The sequence below is a fragment of the Anomalospiza imberbis genome, chromosome 1, assembly GCF_031753505.1.
Source record: "Anomalospiza imberbis isolate Cuckoo-Finch-1a 21T00152 chromosome 1, ASM3175350v1, whole genome shotgun sequence".
NCBI classification, from domain to species: Eukaryota; Metazoa; Chordata; class Aves; order Passeriformes; family Viduidae; genus Anomalospiza; species Anomalospiza imberbis.
In genome coordinates, this window is record NC_089681.1 from 70,861,750 (window position 1) to 70,880,711 (window position 18,962).

At 40.6% G+C, this 18,962-nt stretch overlaps 1 protein-coding gene across 1 annotated transcript; it reads right to left on the reverse strand.

Moving 5' to 3' along the window:
• Positions 1-14,469: 14,469 nt before the first annotated feature.
• On the reverse strand, positions 14,470-18,243 carry MED10 (mediator complex subunit 10). The gene is made up of 4 exons (XM_068196301.1): positions 18,076-18,243; positions 17,817-17,900; positions 16,362-16,464; positions 14,470-15,273 (listed from the first exon to the last, which is right to left on the reverse strand). Exons 1-4 carry the CDS (start codon positions 18,195-18,197, stop codon positions 15,178-15,180), a joined length of 405 nt encoding a protein of 134 aa, XP_068052402.1. The 5' UTR covers positions 18,198-18,243; the 3' UTR covers positions 14,470-15,177.
• Between the last annotated feature and the right edge of the window lie 719 nt (positions 18,244-18,962).

Below are 18,962 nucleotides of genomic sequence, written 5' to 3' on the forward strand. Positions count from 1 at the left end.
GTAATGAAAATCAATACAAAACCCTATGAGAATGAAAGGTGATATTAATTTAAAATAAAACTTATTCTCCACCCATCCTATCATTCTTTCCTCAGTTTTACTCATATAAACATATACACTGGTACTATGGGATGGATTACTTCTGCTTAACAAGAAGAATGTGAGGTGTCATCTGCTGAATCCTTGCTATGTATTCTGAAATCTCTTTGCTGGTACCTGTATTGGGCCAATTATTTTGTACCCCTCAGGAGTCCCCAGTCACTGAAGCATAATCTTTTGCATCAGGAATTCACTTACAACAGCCTTCAAAAATGTTAGCCCATTTTCTGTTATTTCCTCATTTTGGGTGTCCTGTGGTAGAGTCTGTCTTCCTGCTGGAATTCCAGGATGAGGGGGGGCACAACCCACATGATATAGCCGTGCAGCCATTCTCTTGCTGTCAGAGAGTCAGTCTTCCACTGCTGAGGCAGCTGTCCTGCTGCCTTACTGCAAGCAGCACCTTCCTCAGCTGCTACTGATTTCATTTCTATCACATACGCCATTGGCCATTGATGCTGGCCATTCTTCCAACCTGTGCTCTAGTGCTTCTTGGGGTGCTTTCATGTAGATCAGTTTCTGTTCGTGCTGTCATCTCAGTCTGTGTATTTCTGTTCTTTTCCTACAGCCTGGTTGAAGGCGTGACAGATTTTGAGAGCGAGGATTAAAGCACGTTCCTTGCTTCAACCTCTTTTATGAGCTGGAGAGACTCTCAAGGTGCTGGGCTTTCTTCTGTCTTATCTGCAGGCATCAGAATGCATGGGGAGAATGAGTATATTCCTATTAAGCCTTCCAGAGGCAGTAACTTAAACAAGAACAGCGGTCTATACATGCAGATATACTCCTCCCAGCTACGGAACCAGACCAGAGATGTCAAGTGTAGAAATTCTCCTTCTGGAAGAGTTGCCTATGGAAAGAGGAATCAAAAAACAAATTAAATGTCAATAGTTTGCCACCATCTCCCCCTTTTTGCTCAGCCGCTTAAGCGTTACTGAAATACAAGAAAAAAAGCACAGAACAAAGCTCATAGAGTAAAATAAATTATTACAACAACTCACAGACAAAATTCTTGTTCTTCAAAACTCATTTCAAAATCTCATATATGGAGAGACAGTCCTTAGTCTCAAGTCTTTGAGAGACCATTGAAAGACAATATAGTTTGTAGATGTGAGGTTTGGAATTCATAAAGCAAATCTCTTCTGAAATACTTTATTTTTAAGGTTTGATAGACATATAGAGCTACAGAATTGCATGTGCAAGAATTACAGAAGTTCCTGCTGGAACTATGCACTACGGTTATCTCCATGGCAGCCAAGCAATTAAGAAAAGAATAAGCAAACATCTACCGCTGCATACTTCTTTCCCTCAGCCCTCTTCCTGTTTTTTGTTATTTGCCAGCAATATGTACTATGATGTTTGGATCAGAAACGTCAAGGTTAAGAGAACAGTTACTGAACAGGGCAAAACATTTTATATCCATCCCTTCACAGTTCTATTCCTGCTGAAGGTATTCAGCCTGATCCTGTCCCACCTGGAAGGAGGAGGGACTAAGGAACGAGTGCTGTAACAACTGGGTATCAGCTATCAGCTCTTCCCAGAAGCAGCTCTGACAAGTCTTCCACTTCATATTGGCAACTCATAGGCTCCAGCCCAAACCTCCTTTCACAGAGGGATGTCTACATCCTGTGCTGTTCTATTGTTAGCACTGTGAACCCTTGTGACCCATGGCCCCTTCTCTGGTTGCTGACAGAGACTTCTCCACACAAGCACAGGTTAGAGAGTGAGACTGCACAGGAAAAATAGAATGAAGAATATTTTAGGAAGAAGGTAAGAGAAACTGCAGTTGAAGCAGGACTTGATCAGACAGCCATATCAACCAGCAGCTTGCTTGGCTGTCCTCATCTAATCACACTTTTCTCCATTTTCCCATGCTTCTAATTCCTGCCCCTACCTTGACCCATCTCTTTTCCCACCCTTGTCTCCTCCCAAATAAACAACTGTAGTTACTTTTTCCCCATTAATTCCAGTTTTGCTACATCCATAACCACATTTGGCATTTCTGATAGCTTTATCTATTACATCTCAACCTTACATGATACAGAAAGGTTGGAAAACACATCTAAGATCATCCAGTCCAACTGTTAATACAGCACTGCCAAGTCCACCTCTAAACCATGTCCCCAAGTGCCACATTTACACATTTTTAAATGCCTTCATGAATAGTGACTCTACCACTTCACTGGGCAGCCTGTTGCAATGCTTGACAACTCTTTCTGTGAAGTTTTCCCAAACCTCTACAAGGTTTATTGATATGGTAACCTGGATGCTGCGGGTTTTTTCCCAAGATTGCACTCCACAAAGAGACTCCAATATTGCCTTCCAGTTCTCTTACAGTTACATGGGAAGCTTGTCCTTCTCTCACACAGTTCCCTACAACCAGCTGTGAAATCCAGCCGTTTTTCATGGTGTTACACTCTAATGTTTGCCAGCTGCTTGCTCTGCTGTTTGTTATGTTTGGCAGTTTCTCTTGTTATGGTCCCTATTTTCTCATGTTCTGTTCCATTACCTAAGCCTCACCATGGGGCCTAGTCATCTTCATAATGTATTTCAGTGGGGAAAGTAATCCATAATGTGTCCCGGTGCAGAAATCACAGAAAAATACAAATAACTTGTCCCCTAGATGGAATCACAGAAAACATGATTGGAAAGGACTTCTGGAAGTCATCCAGGTGAGTCTTGAGAATTGCCAAGGAAGGAAATTCACCACCTCTTTGGTCAACCTGAGAGTAGTAAGTAGTGTTTAACTACTCTCATCATGGAAGAATTCCTTCCTTACACATCACTGGCAGTTCTATTGCTCTGCCTTGTTGCTGAAAAAATTTCCTCTTGTCATTTCACTGCATATATCTGATCCAAGTCTGGTGCAAAGTTCTCTTTTACAGCATGAAAGGAAAGTTTGTTCCTGTATCCTATCCACTTTTCTGCTTATCCCATCACAACAGCAACATGGTGGTTCATGACAAAGAAGAGGTGAAAAAAATCAATTAAAATTAACCAAATTACTTAATGAAAACAAAAGTCAGCTGCCTTTCCTTATAAATTGTTCAAAGGCCACATCACAGTTTTCAATTCTGTGGAATCACTTCCCCTAAATCAAGGCTACCTATTGTACAGAGAGAAAAGGAAAGGGAAAGCTTTGGGTTTAGAGCAGAAGAGGCAGGGAAGTTATTCCAAAGCTTTAAATGAAAGATACTACCAGAAATTCAGAAAAGGAACTCTATACCTGGCTAAGGACATTAGTATTGTCTGAGTTGCTAAGCAACTACATAAGTTATTAATTTTAACATTAAGTGAATTCTGTTATTTCAAGAATAAATTACAATTTACTTTGTATTATTTAGAAGAAACCAAAATGTACTTAGTAGTGAGAGAGTACTTCTCAGTCTTTCACTTTACAGCTGCCTGCTACTAACATATATATAACACTCATACACTGGTTAAAAAATATAAAATTCTTAATCCAAATGTGGACACCTAGATAGAAGCAAACTTCTTTCTTCAGTTTTTCCCCTTTCCCTGAGATATTTTAATGTCACCAAACCTGAAGTTCATCTCTACCACTCAAGTCCTTATATTTTTTTGTATCTGCATTTCTGTCAGTTCATGGCAGAAAGACGTATTACAGTAATCAGTGTTCGGCTGAAGGTACGGCATCTTTTTTGATGCTTACAAGATTTATGAGCTAAAATAAGCCCTAGTCAGCATATATGCTAACTATTTCAAAAAATGCTGTTGAAATCATCCCTGAGTATGTTTTTTTTTTAGTTTTTACCTTTTTTTTTTGTGCTGAAATAGGTGCCAAAGCATATTCAGACATTTTGGTTATTGTACCATCTTACAGTAAAGAAAAAAAATCAGTGTCATGAAAAAAGAGAAAGCCACACAGGATAAGATGGGAAATCATTTAAAAGAAGATCAGCAGCTTAATACATTTGCAGATGTAAATATTTACTTATGACCTTTTGTGATTTGTACCGTGTAAGAAATTCGTACCACATACTTAGAAGTAATACATAGATCATTGCATAACTTCTCATCAGCAGAATAATTCTGCTTTTGATTGTACCATGAATACGATGGGCCAAATGATAATTGTCACCTAGTGAAAGCTGGGGAGGTTTTACAGGTCTCAACAGACCAATTTACACTGGTCAAGCACCTGATTCATCCTTCTTCCTCCTCTCCTCGCACTTCCTTATTGCTTCTTTGGGGAATGAAGGTAATTTCACATTTTCAATCTAACTAGGAATTTGTTTATTTTTAAATAAGGAAAAGTTTCTTCTGGGTGTTATTTGAGGGTGAACAATAGCCTCAGAACTTAATTCAAAACGCAGCTCTTAAGCACACAGTTGCATCATGAATATTTATCTGGCCTCATGCAAAAGCTCTGAATATCTTGGCTCCGCTGTTCTCCTTCTGCATGAGACCCCCCTTTGCTGGGAAAACGCTGCCATCGCAACCAAGGGCAGCAGAAGGCGAGGGGGCTGGCAGGCAGGGAGAGAAAGCAGGTTGGGTTTTCAGGCTAATTACAAGGTTTTGTGTTCTGGGTCACCTTGTAAATGAGATATGATACTCAGAAAGCTGCAGCCAAAGCTGCTCAGCAGAAAGTGGAGCAAACGCACAAAGGTTCTGCTGGTGTTTAGCCTTTCTGGAACACAACCTGCAATTTTCATGGTGAGCAATTACAATGGCTCTAGAAAATTGGTTCCTAGGACATCTTGCTAAATAGACAAAAGTTGCTTTTATATGCCAGGCTGGTGAGTGATCTGTATCAATAGACTTCTCCCCTCAGAAATCTTTTGACACACTTGCTAAAATGCATTAAAATTAATTTTAACACAGCCTCAACTAAACAGATTTGAGCAGCTTTGCAAGCTAATGCTGCTTCAAAACATTTTGTCATATTGATCAGTTTAGCACTCCTTCAGTTTAAGGCTGGCATGATTTCTGATTATCTGTACTGCACATGTAAAACATTTCTAGGCTATCTGAGGAACAGATCTGAAGGCAGCTGGAGTCCAGTTCCTACATCTCCTCTGCCTGTGGCCTCTGCTTATGTTGTTCATCCACCTTATAACTCTGCAATGTGAACCACATTTGCCAAAGGAATATTGTGAAAATTAGTATTTTCACTGTTCTTTGTTGATGCCTCACCCTCACTCCTGCTATTTTCTGGATGACAGTGGGCTGGTTGTTTATTTACACAGTAGAGTTCTGTTTTCAAATGCTGCTTCACATAAATGAGCACCAAGGGCATTTTCACTCTTAAAAAACTGTCCAGGGTCTATATGTGATAGCCCATACCAGGGAAGATGCCTGATACAGGGTAGGGATGTTGTGGGGACATGAAATTGCAGGCAGGACTGTAAGAGCACTTTGGGAGCCCCTCAGATAATTGCAGCCTAACGCACCTGCACGCTGCACCTCAGCTTTACCTGTGCAGCTCTGCAAGGAAAGGACTTTGCTGCTGAATATTTGCAGCCCTGGGGCTTCTTAAAAGCTGTGTAGGTGTGGCAATTAGGATATGGTTTCGTGTTGGACTTGGCAGTACTGGGTTAATGGCTGGACTCAATGGTCTTAAAGGCCTTTTCCGATCTGAACAATTCTATGATAGTGTTTACCTGAGGTGTTGAAGAGGACATCAGGATGGACTTCTGTCCCTCACTATTCCCAGTCTGCCTCTCACAGACTATTCCCAGCACACCATTAACATGACTTACTCTCTTAAGGTTTTGGCTCTGTTCCTGTCTGCCGTGAGCAACACGGATAACTCACTTGCAGAGAGAAAAACAAGGGATACAATGAGTCATCACTTCGATAGCTCAGATCAGGCACATAACTGCTAGAGCTTGCTCATAAATTCGGAGGTCACAAGGTTTAGTGTACATCAGAGCCATCATGTCTAAAACCTACTTTTGGACTCTGCCTGCTTTTTAGTGAAACACTTTAGCCTAGCTCAACTTTTATAACTAAGTCAAAGAATGCCTGAGTAAAACCTTATGTTCTCCAATTATAAGAATTTCTCAGGAATGTTGTAGGGCTGGTAAGATGATCTTGTCTCTTCCAGCCTTACAAATAAGCATTTTATTAAGTTCTTTATCTTCTTTTGAATTCTCTGGGTTTAATATTGGTTTAATATTTACAGTCACTCTAGTTTTGCTTTTTTTTTTTTAAGTTCCAGTAATACTAAAGGTTGCTGTTACATAAGATCTTCAACTGTAAGAAAAAATCCAGTCAATTTTGCATATTCTCTCTGCAACAATAGGGCAGCATCTTCCTTTAAAATACATCAGTCTTTTGAAATTAGCAAGCAATTTGTTGGTCAGTGCAACTAAACACTAAAGAGGCAGTAAACTGATCCCTGCCTTTGGGTCCCTCGGTTCCATAGTAATTGCAAAAGATGCAAAATTAAACAAGATTTTTATTCTAGTGAACAGAGTCAATTCAGACCAGTGGAAGAATGGGAGAATATTGTCTAGTCCTCAGGCAAATCTAAATCTTTCTTCCTGCCCTTAATGGGGCTGCCTCAGGAGTGTTGCAAAGACAACTACTATAAAAATGGATCAGAATAGACTTTTGCCTCATCATCACATCTCCCCAAATACTGCTGCCTCTGCAATACTTTTTTCTGTTGCTATTCCCAGGAGATAAGCCAGCTTCAATAATTTGCAGCAATTTATAATTATTGATGAGTCTTCAGGTTGCCTTCTTTGAAGGGAATACACATCCCATTAGCCATGTATTTGGGTATTAACCATGTATCAGGACCCACTTCAACCCCCTCTTATTCTACTGACAACTGGACAAAATTGCGTGGAAATTGTTCTGCAATTTTCTAGCTCTGCAGTTTACCAGATCACTTAGAGAAAACAGACCAGCAAAATTGTTATAATTCCTTTCAATTTTTAATAGCTCTCTTGTGCTGGGACTTTAATCTGTATGAAATTGCTGAAGCACTGAGTAAATAAAGCAGCTGTTACAGCTCATGGAGCTACAATATGTGTGGCAGCAGCTCTCTGGCCGTGCACAAATATGAGAACAATGCACAAATATGGCCATGGCTTCCTGGAGAATGTTCAACACTACTACGTAGAACATATAGTCACTTATAAAAATATAAGTTAGTAGAGAATATAGAATTATAGTTTAAAAAAGGACATCCCTATAGCAAAAAAAAAAAGTGAGAAAGTATCAGTGTTGCATGATATGCACAGGTGGTGTGGAACCATTAGAACCTGACAGATGCACAATTCCAGGTTGCGCAGGGCTGGACAACTGCATACCTGTACATTTAAATACCATTTATATATCTGTTTACACATAATCACTAACATGTGTCTGTGGCTGTTTAAATGATTGTACAACTGCAGGCTATGATAGTTTGAACTTTTACATATTCATTTAAATGTGTCTGTGTTTACTTGACCAGCCCTAGAGTGCAGATAAGAGGATAAGAAAAGGAAATGCCAAAGCTGTGAGACAGAAATTCTTTTTTTCTGTACTTTTCAAAATGTATATCTGATGTAGTTCCCAGATGGCTTACAGGGGTGAGTTAACATGCTACAATATTAAAACTCGGTCTATTAAGCTGTTTTGAAATTAAACTTAACGTTATAAAAGTGGCAAGAGGTCTTAGGCACAGCAATATGGTTTTATGCTGGAGGATCTTTGTGCAAAGGAGAATAATTCCCAGTTTAATATTTACTCTCAAAAAGCACATGTACCTGATCAGCAAATGCGCATGTGGCTAAGGTCCTTTTCCTTTGCCATCATTTAGAAAAGAGGATTTCTAAACATTCTATCAGTGTAGACAAATCCTCTGAAAAAATACTGGAGGGTTTAATATGTGAACCGAAATTGACATAAACTTTATGCAAATGTTTGCTTAAAAGCTGTGTACATTGTCTTTGCCTTAAATGGCATGGTTCTGGATAAATACAGTGTGTGCAGATATCTTTGTAGGTCAGGAATCTGACTTGCCAACTACATTTGTAATCCTGAAATAAGGAAGGACAATCATAGACAAACAGCAAAAGCAATATTATATATTAAGGAAAGTATGTATTAGAAATAAGCTAACACAGCTTTTGCAGGAAAGGCTTTACATATATACAGGGAGGGCTGTTGGAGCTGCCTAAAAGTGTCTGTGAATGTCAGACATCAAAGATGCATAGACAGGCTCTGTTTGGATTCCTGATGGCTTTCAACAAGATACCTTATAAAGAATCTTAGGGCATCTCAGGTTTTAAAATACTGAAGTGAATGTTGGAAACAGTTCAGAGTAGCAAGTATGATCTGAAGCATACAAAGGTTTCTGTATGAGGAACAGCTAAACAGAGTAGCCTGAAACCTGGAAAAATATGACTGGGAAGGGAATATTGCAGTATTCTACACAACCGCAAGTGAAGAGAAGAGAAGGAGATGTGTTCTCCATACATCTTCCAGTGCAAGCACTCAGAATTAAATTAGTGGATGACTGAATCTAAACAAATGAAAGCAGACTTCTTCACATAATGCAAATATGAACCGTGGAACTCCCTGCTCTGAGATTTTGTAGATGTTGCAGTTTAAAGGCATTCAGAGGGCAGCCCAAAAAATTCATGGAAGAAAAAAATTGAGACTTATAAAACTCAAATGTAATATACATCAAGATGATGATGTCACAGGATCATAGAATTGTTAAGGTTGGAAAAGACCTTCAAGATCATTGATCCCAACCATTAACCCAGCACTGCCAAGTTCACCACAAAACCACGTCCCCAAGTGCTGCATCTAAGCACCCTAAATCAGTGGAGACTGGGGAAGCATAGCCAGTCAGTCAGCTGTGTACTGCTACATTGTTCTGAGGCACAATTTTCATGTGCCTGTGATCTTAGCCTGTTTGTGTTCCTCAGATAATGGTATAAGGTAACAGCAACATCCCTATTTGCATGGCAAGCTTTGTAACTGATTTTATGATAAATTTTGGAACCAAAAAGATGAGAGAAAAAAAAGAGGTTCACTAATGACTTCCTTTCTTTTGCTTTGACCATGCCCTCAGTGAGTTACAACATGTACTCCTACGGGCTCTTTCCCCTCCACTCAATCTAAGTAGAGTATCTAAGCAAGTTAGATTTTTCTTGGAATCATACTGCTCTGCAACCTAGCTTGAGCAGCAAGTTAGATTTTTCTTGGAATCATATTGCTCTGCAACCATGAGTATCAACCTCTAGAGATGATAGAGATTATGTGTCATCTCCAGAGCAGAGCAACTTTAGGAAGTCCATTTATATAAAAGCAGAAAGTCTGTCCAAGGAAACAGTGTATCTGTGAAGCTATGTGTCTTCTGCAGTGTGCTGCATAAGGAGAGAAATTCCCAGGCTGGGTAAAAAGCAATGTCACACCGTTTATGCATAAGGTCTCTGAAAGAAGAAAAGTTGTTGGGTTTCTTTCACATACTTCTGTTAAACAGGATTTGCTGTATCACTGAATCCATCTTTTGTTTTATTGAGTAGCAGATGCCTATTCAATTATTCATTTAAGTATTGTAACCTAATAAGTGATGATTGCAAATTTTATTAAATAATCTTAGACCGAGTGACATCTGGTGTTTGATCAGAGATCTATTCAAAACCATTTTTATCTGCTGGAACTTCTTGGGTCTTATGCTTTGACCAAATCAGAGAATATCTCAAAAAAGTATAGGTCAAATAGAATAAAATAGTAGGTAATAGTCTATTATTGAAAATGTAGTAATACTTTAAAACAAATAATAACCTTGAAGATGAAATTTCTCATATATTTAAATGAAAATCTCTTACACTGTTTTTCTAAGGTGACTCAGGGTAAAATATTTTCTCTGCAAAAATGGGACCTACCACTGATTTCAGAGACAATTACAAGTTTCTGTTTGTTTACTGACAAGGACTGAAAATTTCCATGATGGTACAGAAGTGGCTTGGTATATGCCATTACATTTATATAGACACAGGAATTTTGAATCTCTAATAACTCTCCAAATAAAAGTTTATGAATGTCAACAATTAACATGCTAATTTTTTTTGTGCAGAAATTATATAAATATCACCCAAGTAACTTATTAAATAATGCAGCAGGACACTAATTTGAATTACCTTTTCCCAGATTATATATAAAAGTAGCTTTGTCTTCCTTTAAGGAATATTTGGAAAAATTTGTCTAATGTAATGAAATTACAGACAGCAAGTGAAGTAGATTCAGGTCAGGTCTGTAGGAAAAGAAATTTTCAGTGCCATTCCTTATAACACATGAAGGGACTTTTCTTCCAGGAGAGGAGAAAGAATTGTTTTGGAAATTTTCATACTGTACAGAAAGATGTTTCCTTTTTACTGTCTGCGTTACATCTTGTTGAGACTAAATACAATCTAGTTCTCAGTATGAAATATGTCACAATACAGAAAATACAGACTACTGATTTAAGAGCATTGCAAGAACTGCTACAAAAGTATCCTTTATTGTGTGCTCGCTTCTCCATTACTTTAATTAAGAAAATATACAGAAGGATCTTAAGCATATGGAAGTAATTGAAATACATGCAGCAAGCACAGTTTTCTCAGAGCAGGGCAGATATACGTGTCACCTTGGCTCTCTGCTCTGCAGATCTGGAAGGACATCTGGCACCTGCCCAGAAACGCTGCAGCTATTAATCATAGTAGAGTAAGAAATTACTTTGTGTTGAAACATGAGTATCCAGAAATATTCTTGGCAGGGATATTTCTCTGTTGTGAACTTGATGTTAAGCTGAGTGTTTGGAACACTTCTTACACGTTTTTTTAGGTCTTTGTTTATAGAATTCACCATTAAAATACTTAACAAATAATTTACTAATATACTAAATAAATTATTTATTTAGCAAGGTTTCAGTAAAACTACAAGTTCAGTGAGTAGTTTCTATCTGATCTAGTTAAAATGTCAAAGATCACTTAGGGCAAAAAGAAGTGGATTGCAGGGTTTATCTGCTCTATTGCTGTGATCAGAGGAGAGTCGGAGATGAGATTATAGAGTACCTGGGGTAACTGCTAGAATCACACAGTAAGCACTTTCAGTCACTTGGGAACTGCACTCATCAAGAAAGTAATTTATAAAAACATCACAATATGAAATATCTGGGAAATTGTCAAACCATTCCCACCACTTAGCAGTTCATCCAACTGAATTAGAAAGATCAATCACTGAAACCCAACTGCTCTGCCTAGGATGACTTTTTTGCCATCAAGAGACTCTTTTCTGAGTGGTATGAGAGAAACAGATTGTCTCAGGCACACTGGTGATTCATCTTACACTGAGAACTGGCTAACAATGACAGTGCCTTGATCTGCATGAAAAAAAAAACAAATTAACAAGAGCTATAGGTTGGATAAACCAACAGCTGAGCAGCGTCCAACTCCTGTAGCACCTATGTCTGTCCCTGTCAGACTGCACAGCTCTTCATTACTTGTTCTTCACAAGGAGGTTTAAGCAAAAAATGTTTCAAGGACAGGGGAAGGCTGGGCACTCAACTGTTTCTCCTTCCAGTAAAAAAAGGGACAGAGAGGATGCTGAGCCTTAACAGGCTGCAGCAAAATCCTTAGCACCTTCTTGATCCGTTTCTTTCTGTGTCTGAGCAAAAGAATTTTACACTGACTTTATCCTAAATGTAGGATAAAAAATAGAAATAGGAGCACACACTCCATTTTAAACAACTGTGTGCTGAGCAGCATTATCCAGCATCTTCTCATCTCACAATGTATATAATAAAGATAATTGTTTAAAAAATAATTACCTGTAATTACATATTCAGTTTTATTTCCAAAATCTTATTAATCTTACTAAAAATTCAAGGATGCACTTGAAACCTGAATGGCTTCAAACTTTCCTTTGAGATAATTAAAGGGAAACAAAAATCTATTTTAGAAGCTTTGCTGATTGGCTGATATTGTTTTAATGTTACCCTTAAATAAAATTCCATCTCACCTCCAACCATGCAGGTAAGAGAGTGGGAAAGAGGAAAGATCTAACAGTCTCCTTAACCAAATGCCTTGAAGGTTATCATCAAACAAAGCAGACATCAGGGTAACTCAGGCATGTGCTCCTTTTCAGACAACCAATTAACAAATGAGAAAAATTAGGTTGGATTTTTCTGTTCCATACGCAACTAGAAATGGAAAACACCATTGCTTCTAGCAATTCTCATTCTACATTATAAACTGAAATATACTCATTCTGGCCACCTTTTCTTGTTTGAGACAAACATAATTTACAAGTTACCTCTCTTCAATATTATGCTAAATATGGGCAGTTGCAGCAATATCAATATTATGAATCGCTACCCCAGAAACCATAAGTGAAACAAGCATAAAATAATAAAGTATCAAAAAGTTGGAACAGAAGATGAGCAGAACATGAAACCTGATTACTTAACTGAGAGTTTTTTTCGTGTTTTTTAAATTTATTTTTATTTCTAATGTATATATCCACCACCCAAAAAAGTTTTCTTAGATCCCTCACAAAACACAGGCAGCTGAGATTTCATGATGATGTGACCTAATGTTAAAACCTAATCCTCCATCTCCAGTAACTAGCCCAGTCATTGTGTTTACCACACCTATCTAGGTATCAGGGAAAGCATGTGATCCATGCTTTGCCTGTAAATCACCTCTCTTGAGCTAAGGAAGCCTAAAACCTTCTTCTCATCAGCAGGCATAGTTGTCAGTGTTATGGGGGTAACCATCTTCACTGTGGCCAGCCTTGGGTACGTAGTTCATTAACTAAGGACAATAAATCGCAGACATTTCACACATTTTCAGGCCTCTGGCCTGTGGAGCTGCTTATCCCTCATGGCCCTCTAACTCCAAGCTAATCCCAGGACAAAGGGTGATGGCTTCAAAATGAAAGTGGGCAGCTTCAGGTATTAGGAAGAAATTCTTCACCGTGAGGGTGGTGAAACACTAGAATGGGTTGTCCTGAGAAGCTGTAAATGCCCATGTCTGGAACTGCTCAATGCCAGGTTGGAGAGTGCTTTGAGCAAATCCCCCATGGCAGGGGAGTTGAAACTAGGTAACCTTTAAGATCCCTTCCAGTGCAAACTATTCTGTGATTCTATGAATCCATGAGATATAAATAAGACTTCTTGGAAGCACCAGTTTTAAAGAGTCCTACTCCACCAAATCTGACACACAAGCTGGTGTCAGCGCTAGGTGACAGAATACTCCAGTATCCAGACCAGTACCTACAGGCCTCTTGCCTCCTAAATGTTCTCTCAACTATCTTTTAAATAGTTTCCCCTGCCTGCTGTCAACACTTTTGCTCTTAAGCTCCTTTTCTGACTACATTATACACACAGGAAAAATCCTCTTTACTCTCTTGACTTGTGTCCTGTATAGATCCCACTTGGCAGTCACAGGCCTTGCTCCAACAGCTCCTAGGGACCCAGAGCAATCCAGGCTGAGCCAAACAAAAACATGGAGCGCCTTTTCCTTGTCACTCTTCCAAGTTCATACAGTAAAATTGTGAAGGTGAAAGTGATTAGAGGTGGAACAAATACAAGGAAAAGCAAGTGCGCAGGGCAGGGGCATATCAGGCAGCAATTAGACTAACTTAGACTGGTAGGCAGCAAATTTTAAAAGGAACAGCTAGTTCTTAGTTCTCTGTTTTTGTTTTTCCTCTTGCTATGTCAAAGTTTGGTGGTACCTGGCATCACGGATGGGCTGTGCTTCAGGCAGCTAAGTGAGCACAGATGGTGCTTCAGATGTGCAAACTATGGCACTAGTAACTCCAAACATGCCTAAATCCCTGTTAAGCCTTTAGCAGACTAGGCAGGCCTGCTATGGAGCACATGCTTATAGTGCTATTTTGGAGCTCCTGCCCAAAATCACCCAATTTAGCAACCAGAAGAAAGTTAAAGCAGTAAAATAATTTGCTGGTGCAAAAAGTCAAGCTAGATCTGGGAGAACAAACATAAGCACAAAGGGCTGCAGCTTCACAAATACCCGAGACTAAAAGGGCTCCTCTTGCTCCCACTGCAAACCCCGTCTATCCCACCAACCTCCGACCTCTGGGTGAGAAAGCACCATCCTGTTCCATACTGGAGCTCCCTTATGTATGAACACTTACAGATCCCAGAGATGAGCTCACAGCTAACCAGGACTTCAGGTGACAATTGCTGATTCCCAAAATCTCCTGTTTCAGGTACTAAAATGGAAGTTTTCATCATAAAACCAAATAACCAAGCTGACACCACCTTCAGATATAAAATTTTAAGAGCCAAGTTTTGATACATATTTTATTTCTATCCGTGTGGAACTGAGGAATATGCTATTTTTTCAAAGCTTTCAGATCACACTCCAAAGAGAAGCATATAAAAGAAAAATGTCAGGATTTAGATTTTTTTCAAATTTTTATTCAACAATCTGCTTGCAGAAAATGAATAAACATTAAATACTGTACAAAATAGTGAAGTTGTAGAGGAGCTAGTCCCCAGGTATGCTCACTTTTTATATCCTTAGCCATCTGCACTGCAGCTCCCAGAACAAAAGATCTGAAGGTTTTCCTGGCTGCAACTAATTATGACACATGAGAACTGCAGCCCTTGACAGGCTCCTGCTCAGTAGAATTTGGCAAGACAAAAGCAGTCAACTGTTCGTACTGCAGTAAAAAAACCCTGAAGTTTACAAATGAAAAATAATCAAGTGTAATAAATGCATTTCTCTTAAAAAACAGATGAGCCTACAATCCTGAGGCACACTTTTCAGAAAACAAAAAACCTTGTTTTTCTACATGGAAATGCACTTTGTGGAAAATGTTTTGCTGCACTGATGACCTGTAGCCAATTACATTTCTCAAACCCTCCAGGAAAGAAAAGCAGATTACCATAGGAAGCTTCAACCACAATCACTGAGTAGAAGTCTTCAGAAAGATTCAGCAGCTTCAGACCAGAACAATGAACAACCATCAAGCTCCTTTACAGTCACCACTGCCATTTTTAGTACAGTTGTTAGGAGGGCTTGGATTCTCTCTCTCTCCAATCAATGTTTTTATAACGTGGTGTCAGTTTATGAGACGTTTTTAGAGCTACCAAAGGCCAACTTAAGGAGGAGGATCTTCTCCTCTAATAGCTTTGTACTTTGCCATATCTTCTGGGAACACCTTTGTCAGTTCTTGAATTAACAGGCTTTTAAATTTCTGGAAAGGGAAAAAAATGTATATACATCATCTGGACAATTTATTTAGATTTCATTAAGCAATATTACCTGATGAACAGAAATGTTTGTACCCAACACACCTCTCAGTGAACTGAAGTACCCAAAACCCCCAAAACTACAAAAAGAAAGTAAGTTATATTTACAAAATCCACAGAAAATGCCCAAGTGAAATCCACAAGGAATGCACCAGGCAAAGTAAAGTGTCTGTGAATTCCCAGAAATTCACTTGCATTTTCTCCTAAGAAATACAAAGCAGTTGGACCTCTCTAGTACACTCTGATGCACTCATATCTGCCTGACCTTATTAAGGAAAGCTGATTAAGGACATGTCCTCCTGATTTGATATGGAATCCACTCCACCTTCAAAAAGGAACTCACACCTGCCTTAGAAGTACACAATTTCACAAGCGCAGAGGAAAGAAAAAGAAGCTCAGGACTTATCTCCATGAAGTCTACATTCTGCAGTACAACTTGTCATCCTCCATACTAAGTTCAGCCAAAGAACATTCTCAGAACTCACTAAACTTCCTTTTCTGATTGTGTTTTTCGGCAGTAGTTCCAGGAGTTAAATAGTATCACAGAATGCTTAGGTTCATACTAAATGAAAATACAAATTCAGAAACCTCTAAGCACTGGCATGCATTTTCACTAATTATATAAAGATTGACTGATGATTATAGAACATATTTGACATTTTAAACCTCTACTCTCCATTCTAGACTGGAAAAATACCCCTTCTGTTTCACTTATTTTTAAATTTGCACACAGCAAAATTCCACACCTGCAAAAAACCCAAGTAAAATATCTCTACTGCTACATATAGCTTTAACCAATACAAAATCTAAGTGAAACCTGCATCCCCAACTGTGGGATGAACTACAGGTTTCCTTTCCTGAACAGGCTGTATCAGCATCAATTAAGATACAGGGATGCAGAGCAATTTCTAAGACAAATCATATAATAACAGGAGTTAATAACTGCACAAGTGAAAAATACCCACATATTTACAGAAAAGTAAAAACTTATCAAATACATTATTGCATTATACTTCCATTAATTCTGGTTTACCTTCATAGTGTCAATTTTTCCTTTCACTTGCTCATTTTTAGCCAAAGCTCGCTCCAGACACTCTTTAGTGTAAAGCTGAGGGTTGCGGCCTTGATCTATGTATCTGAAAGCAGAAAAGACACTGCTAAATGATCATATTCCTACTAGGATGCTCTCCAAGGTACAGAATTACTCATCTTGCTGTCTTTTTCTTTCTGCTTTTATCTGACACGTGCATTTTAAAAACCACCACAGTTAAACTCGGCCACTTCCAAAAGGCAGCTCAAGGACGAGGCCGTAGCCAGCAAACCTCTGTTTCCAGAAAGCCTGGAGAGCTTTGAATGAAGTATTAAAGGCACATTAAAAAAAAAAATATATATCTACCAGGTCCTCACAGGCACAGATGATCAAAGGAAGATGATCCTTTTCCAAGCAACTGCAAGGGCACTAACCAGGAAGTGGATTAGTTAGGACATGGTAAGCATTAAGCACATGGGAATATGGCATCCAGCAAATCAAGGATGAGGAGGAGCTGCACATACCACAGTAAACAGTAAAAACTTAACACTACTGTATCAGCAAACCTATGTGCAATTTTGTTTTGCAATACAAGTCCTGGCAAAGGGAAACTCGCCAGAGAGAATATTTAAGAGAGTCATCACAAATTTACAGCTGGAGTAAAAGCCCAATTGAAAAAAAAGCAGTGTACAGCCAGTAACACACTGGAGTACAGCAGACCAGTAACATCTGGACTTAGAAGAAACACTAGTAAATTAACTTGTCAGCTACATCACAAAAGCTCTCTAGTATAGCTCTTCCTCTATGTTCATTTTTATTTTAATACTGCAATTTTCTGCCAGACTGCCACTCCTGAAACTGAACATGTGTGTACTGACTTACTTTATTTTCACTTGCAACTTTAAATCCTGATCCTAATCCAGTGTAAAAGTCTATTTTTAAAAATGAAACCTGCTTTACTAAATGGGTGTCCCTGCCCATGGCAGGGGTGTTAGAAACAGATGATCTTGAAGGTGCCTGCTAACCTAACCCATTCTGTGATGTTATAAAATCACTAAATTTGGCAGAATTCGTGTTACTGCCTCCATATGCAGAAGTCAAAAAAAAGTAGCCTGAAAAGCCAGGCTGGGCAGGGCTCTGAACAACTTATCTAGTAGGTGGCATCCCTGCCCACGGTGGGGAAGTTAGAACTAGATGAGCTTTAAGGTCCTTTCCAATGCAAAGCATCCTGTGGTTCTATGAAGACAGGTGTATATTTTATCTCTTCTCCTACCTTTCTGCCTTCTCACAGGCAGAAGGTATTTCTGACCTCTTTCTGCTTGCCCACGTTCTCACGAGGCATTCAGAAGGCCTGGGTTTGAGACAAGCAGCCCTCAGCCAAAATACCCACGCTGCGAAGGCAAGCTACCTCCAGTCACCGACTGCAGCACCTCCCCTGCCAGGCAGACACAGACTTACTCAAAAACTTCCAAGGGCACGCTGATATCGTGAAGCTGCTGCCGGCATTTGTCGATATCCTGCAAGCCCGTCACCATGAAATTCCTGTTGGGAATAAAAATGGGTCGGGTTTAGCCGGTTTCGGGGTCGCTGCGCTGCCCCTGACGGGGGGTGCGAGACCAGCGATACCCGGGCAGAGAGAGAGCCCTGAGGCACCACCCTGGGCCTGAAGGGGGATAGGGCCCCGCAGCCCGGCCCGCCCCCGACAACGGCCCCTCACAATTTCTGATTGAGCCCCGTCTGGCTGCTGGGCTGGAAGTCGCTGACGATGATGCCGAGCTGCCTGATGTTCTCCACGAACTTCTCCAGGTGCTCCTCCAGGGAGTCGAACTTCTCCGCCATCGCGGCCGCCTCCCCCGCGCCGCGCCACTTCCGCTCAGCGGCGCCTGCGCGGGAGGGAGGGAGGCGCGAGGCGGGGCGGCCGCGCCCCCTGGCCCAAGCCACGCCCCCTCCCCTCGCGGGCGGCCCCGTCCCGGCTCCCGCCGCCGGTGCCTGAGGAGAGCGGTGCCTGAGGAAAGCGGTGCCTGAGGAGAGCGGTGCCTGAGGAGAGCGGTGCTCGAGGAGAGCGGTGCCTGAGGAGAGCGGTGCCTGAGGAGAGCGGTGCCCGAGGAGAGCGGTGCCCGAGGAGAGCGGTGCCCGAGGAGAGCGGTGCTTGAGGAGAGCGGTGCTTGAGGAGAGCGGTGCTTGAGGAGAGCGGTGCCTGAGGAGAGCGGTGCCTGAGGAGAGCGGGACAGCGCCGCTTCAGCGGCCACAGCCCGGCATTGTGTGTGCGAACGTGTCCCGTGTCTGCCAGCTCCCAGCGTCTTCGGGCCTGTGTAAGAAATAGAAGCGGTGACAGGCAGAGGTTCTGCTTCATAATAAACCCCACACTGGAATCATCTGGGGAATAGCAAAACGTAGCAACACGGAATCGCAGAGTGGTTTGGGATGGAAGGGACAATGTGGTGCCAGTTCTCTGCCATAGGCAGAGAAACCTCCCACTAGACCAGGGGGCTCAAAGCCCCTTCCAGCCTGTCCTTGGAACACCTCTGGAGATGGGGCATCCACGGCTTCTCTGGCCAGCCTGTTCCAGTGCCCCACTACCCTCGCAGTAAAGAATTTATTCCT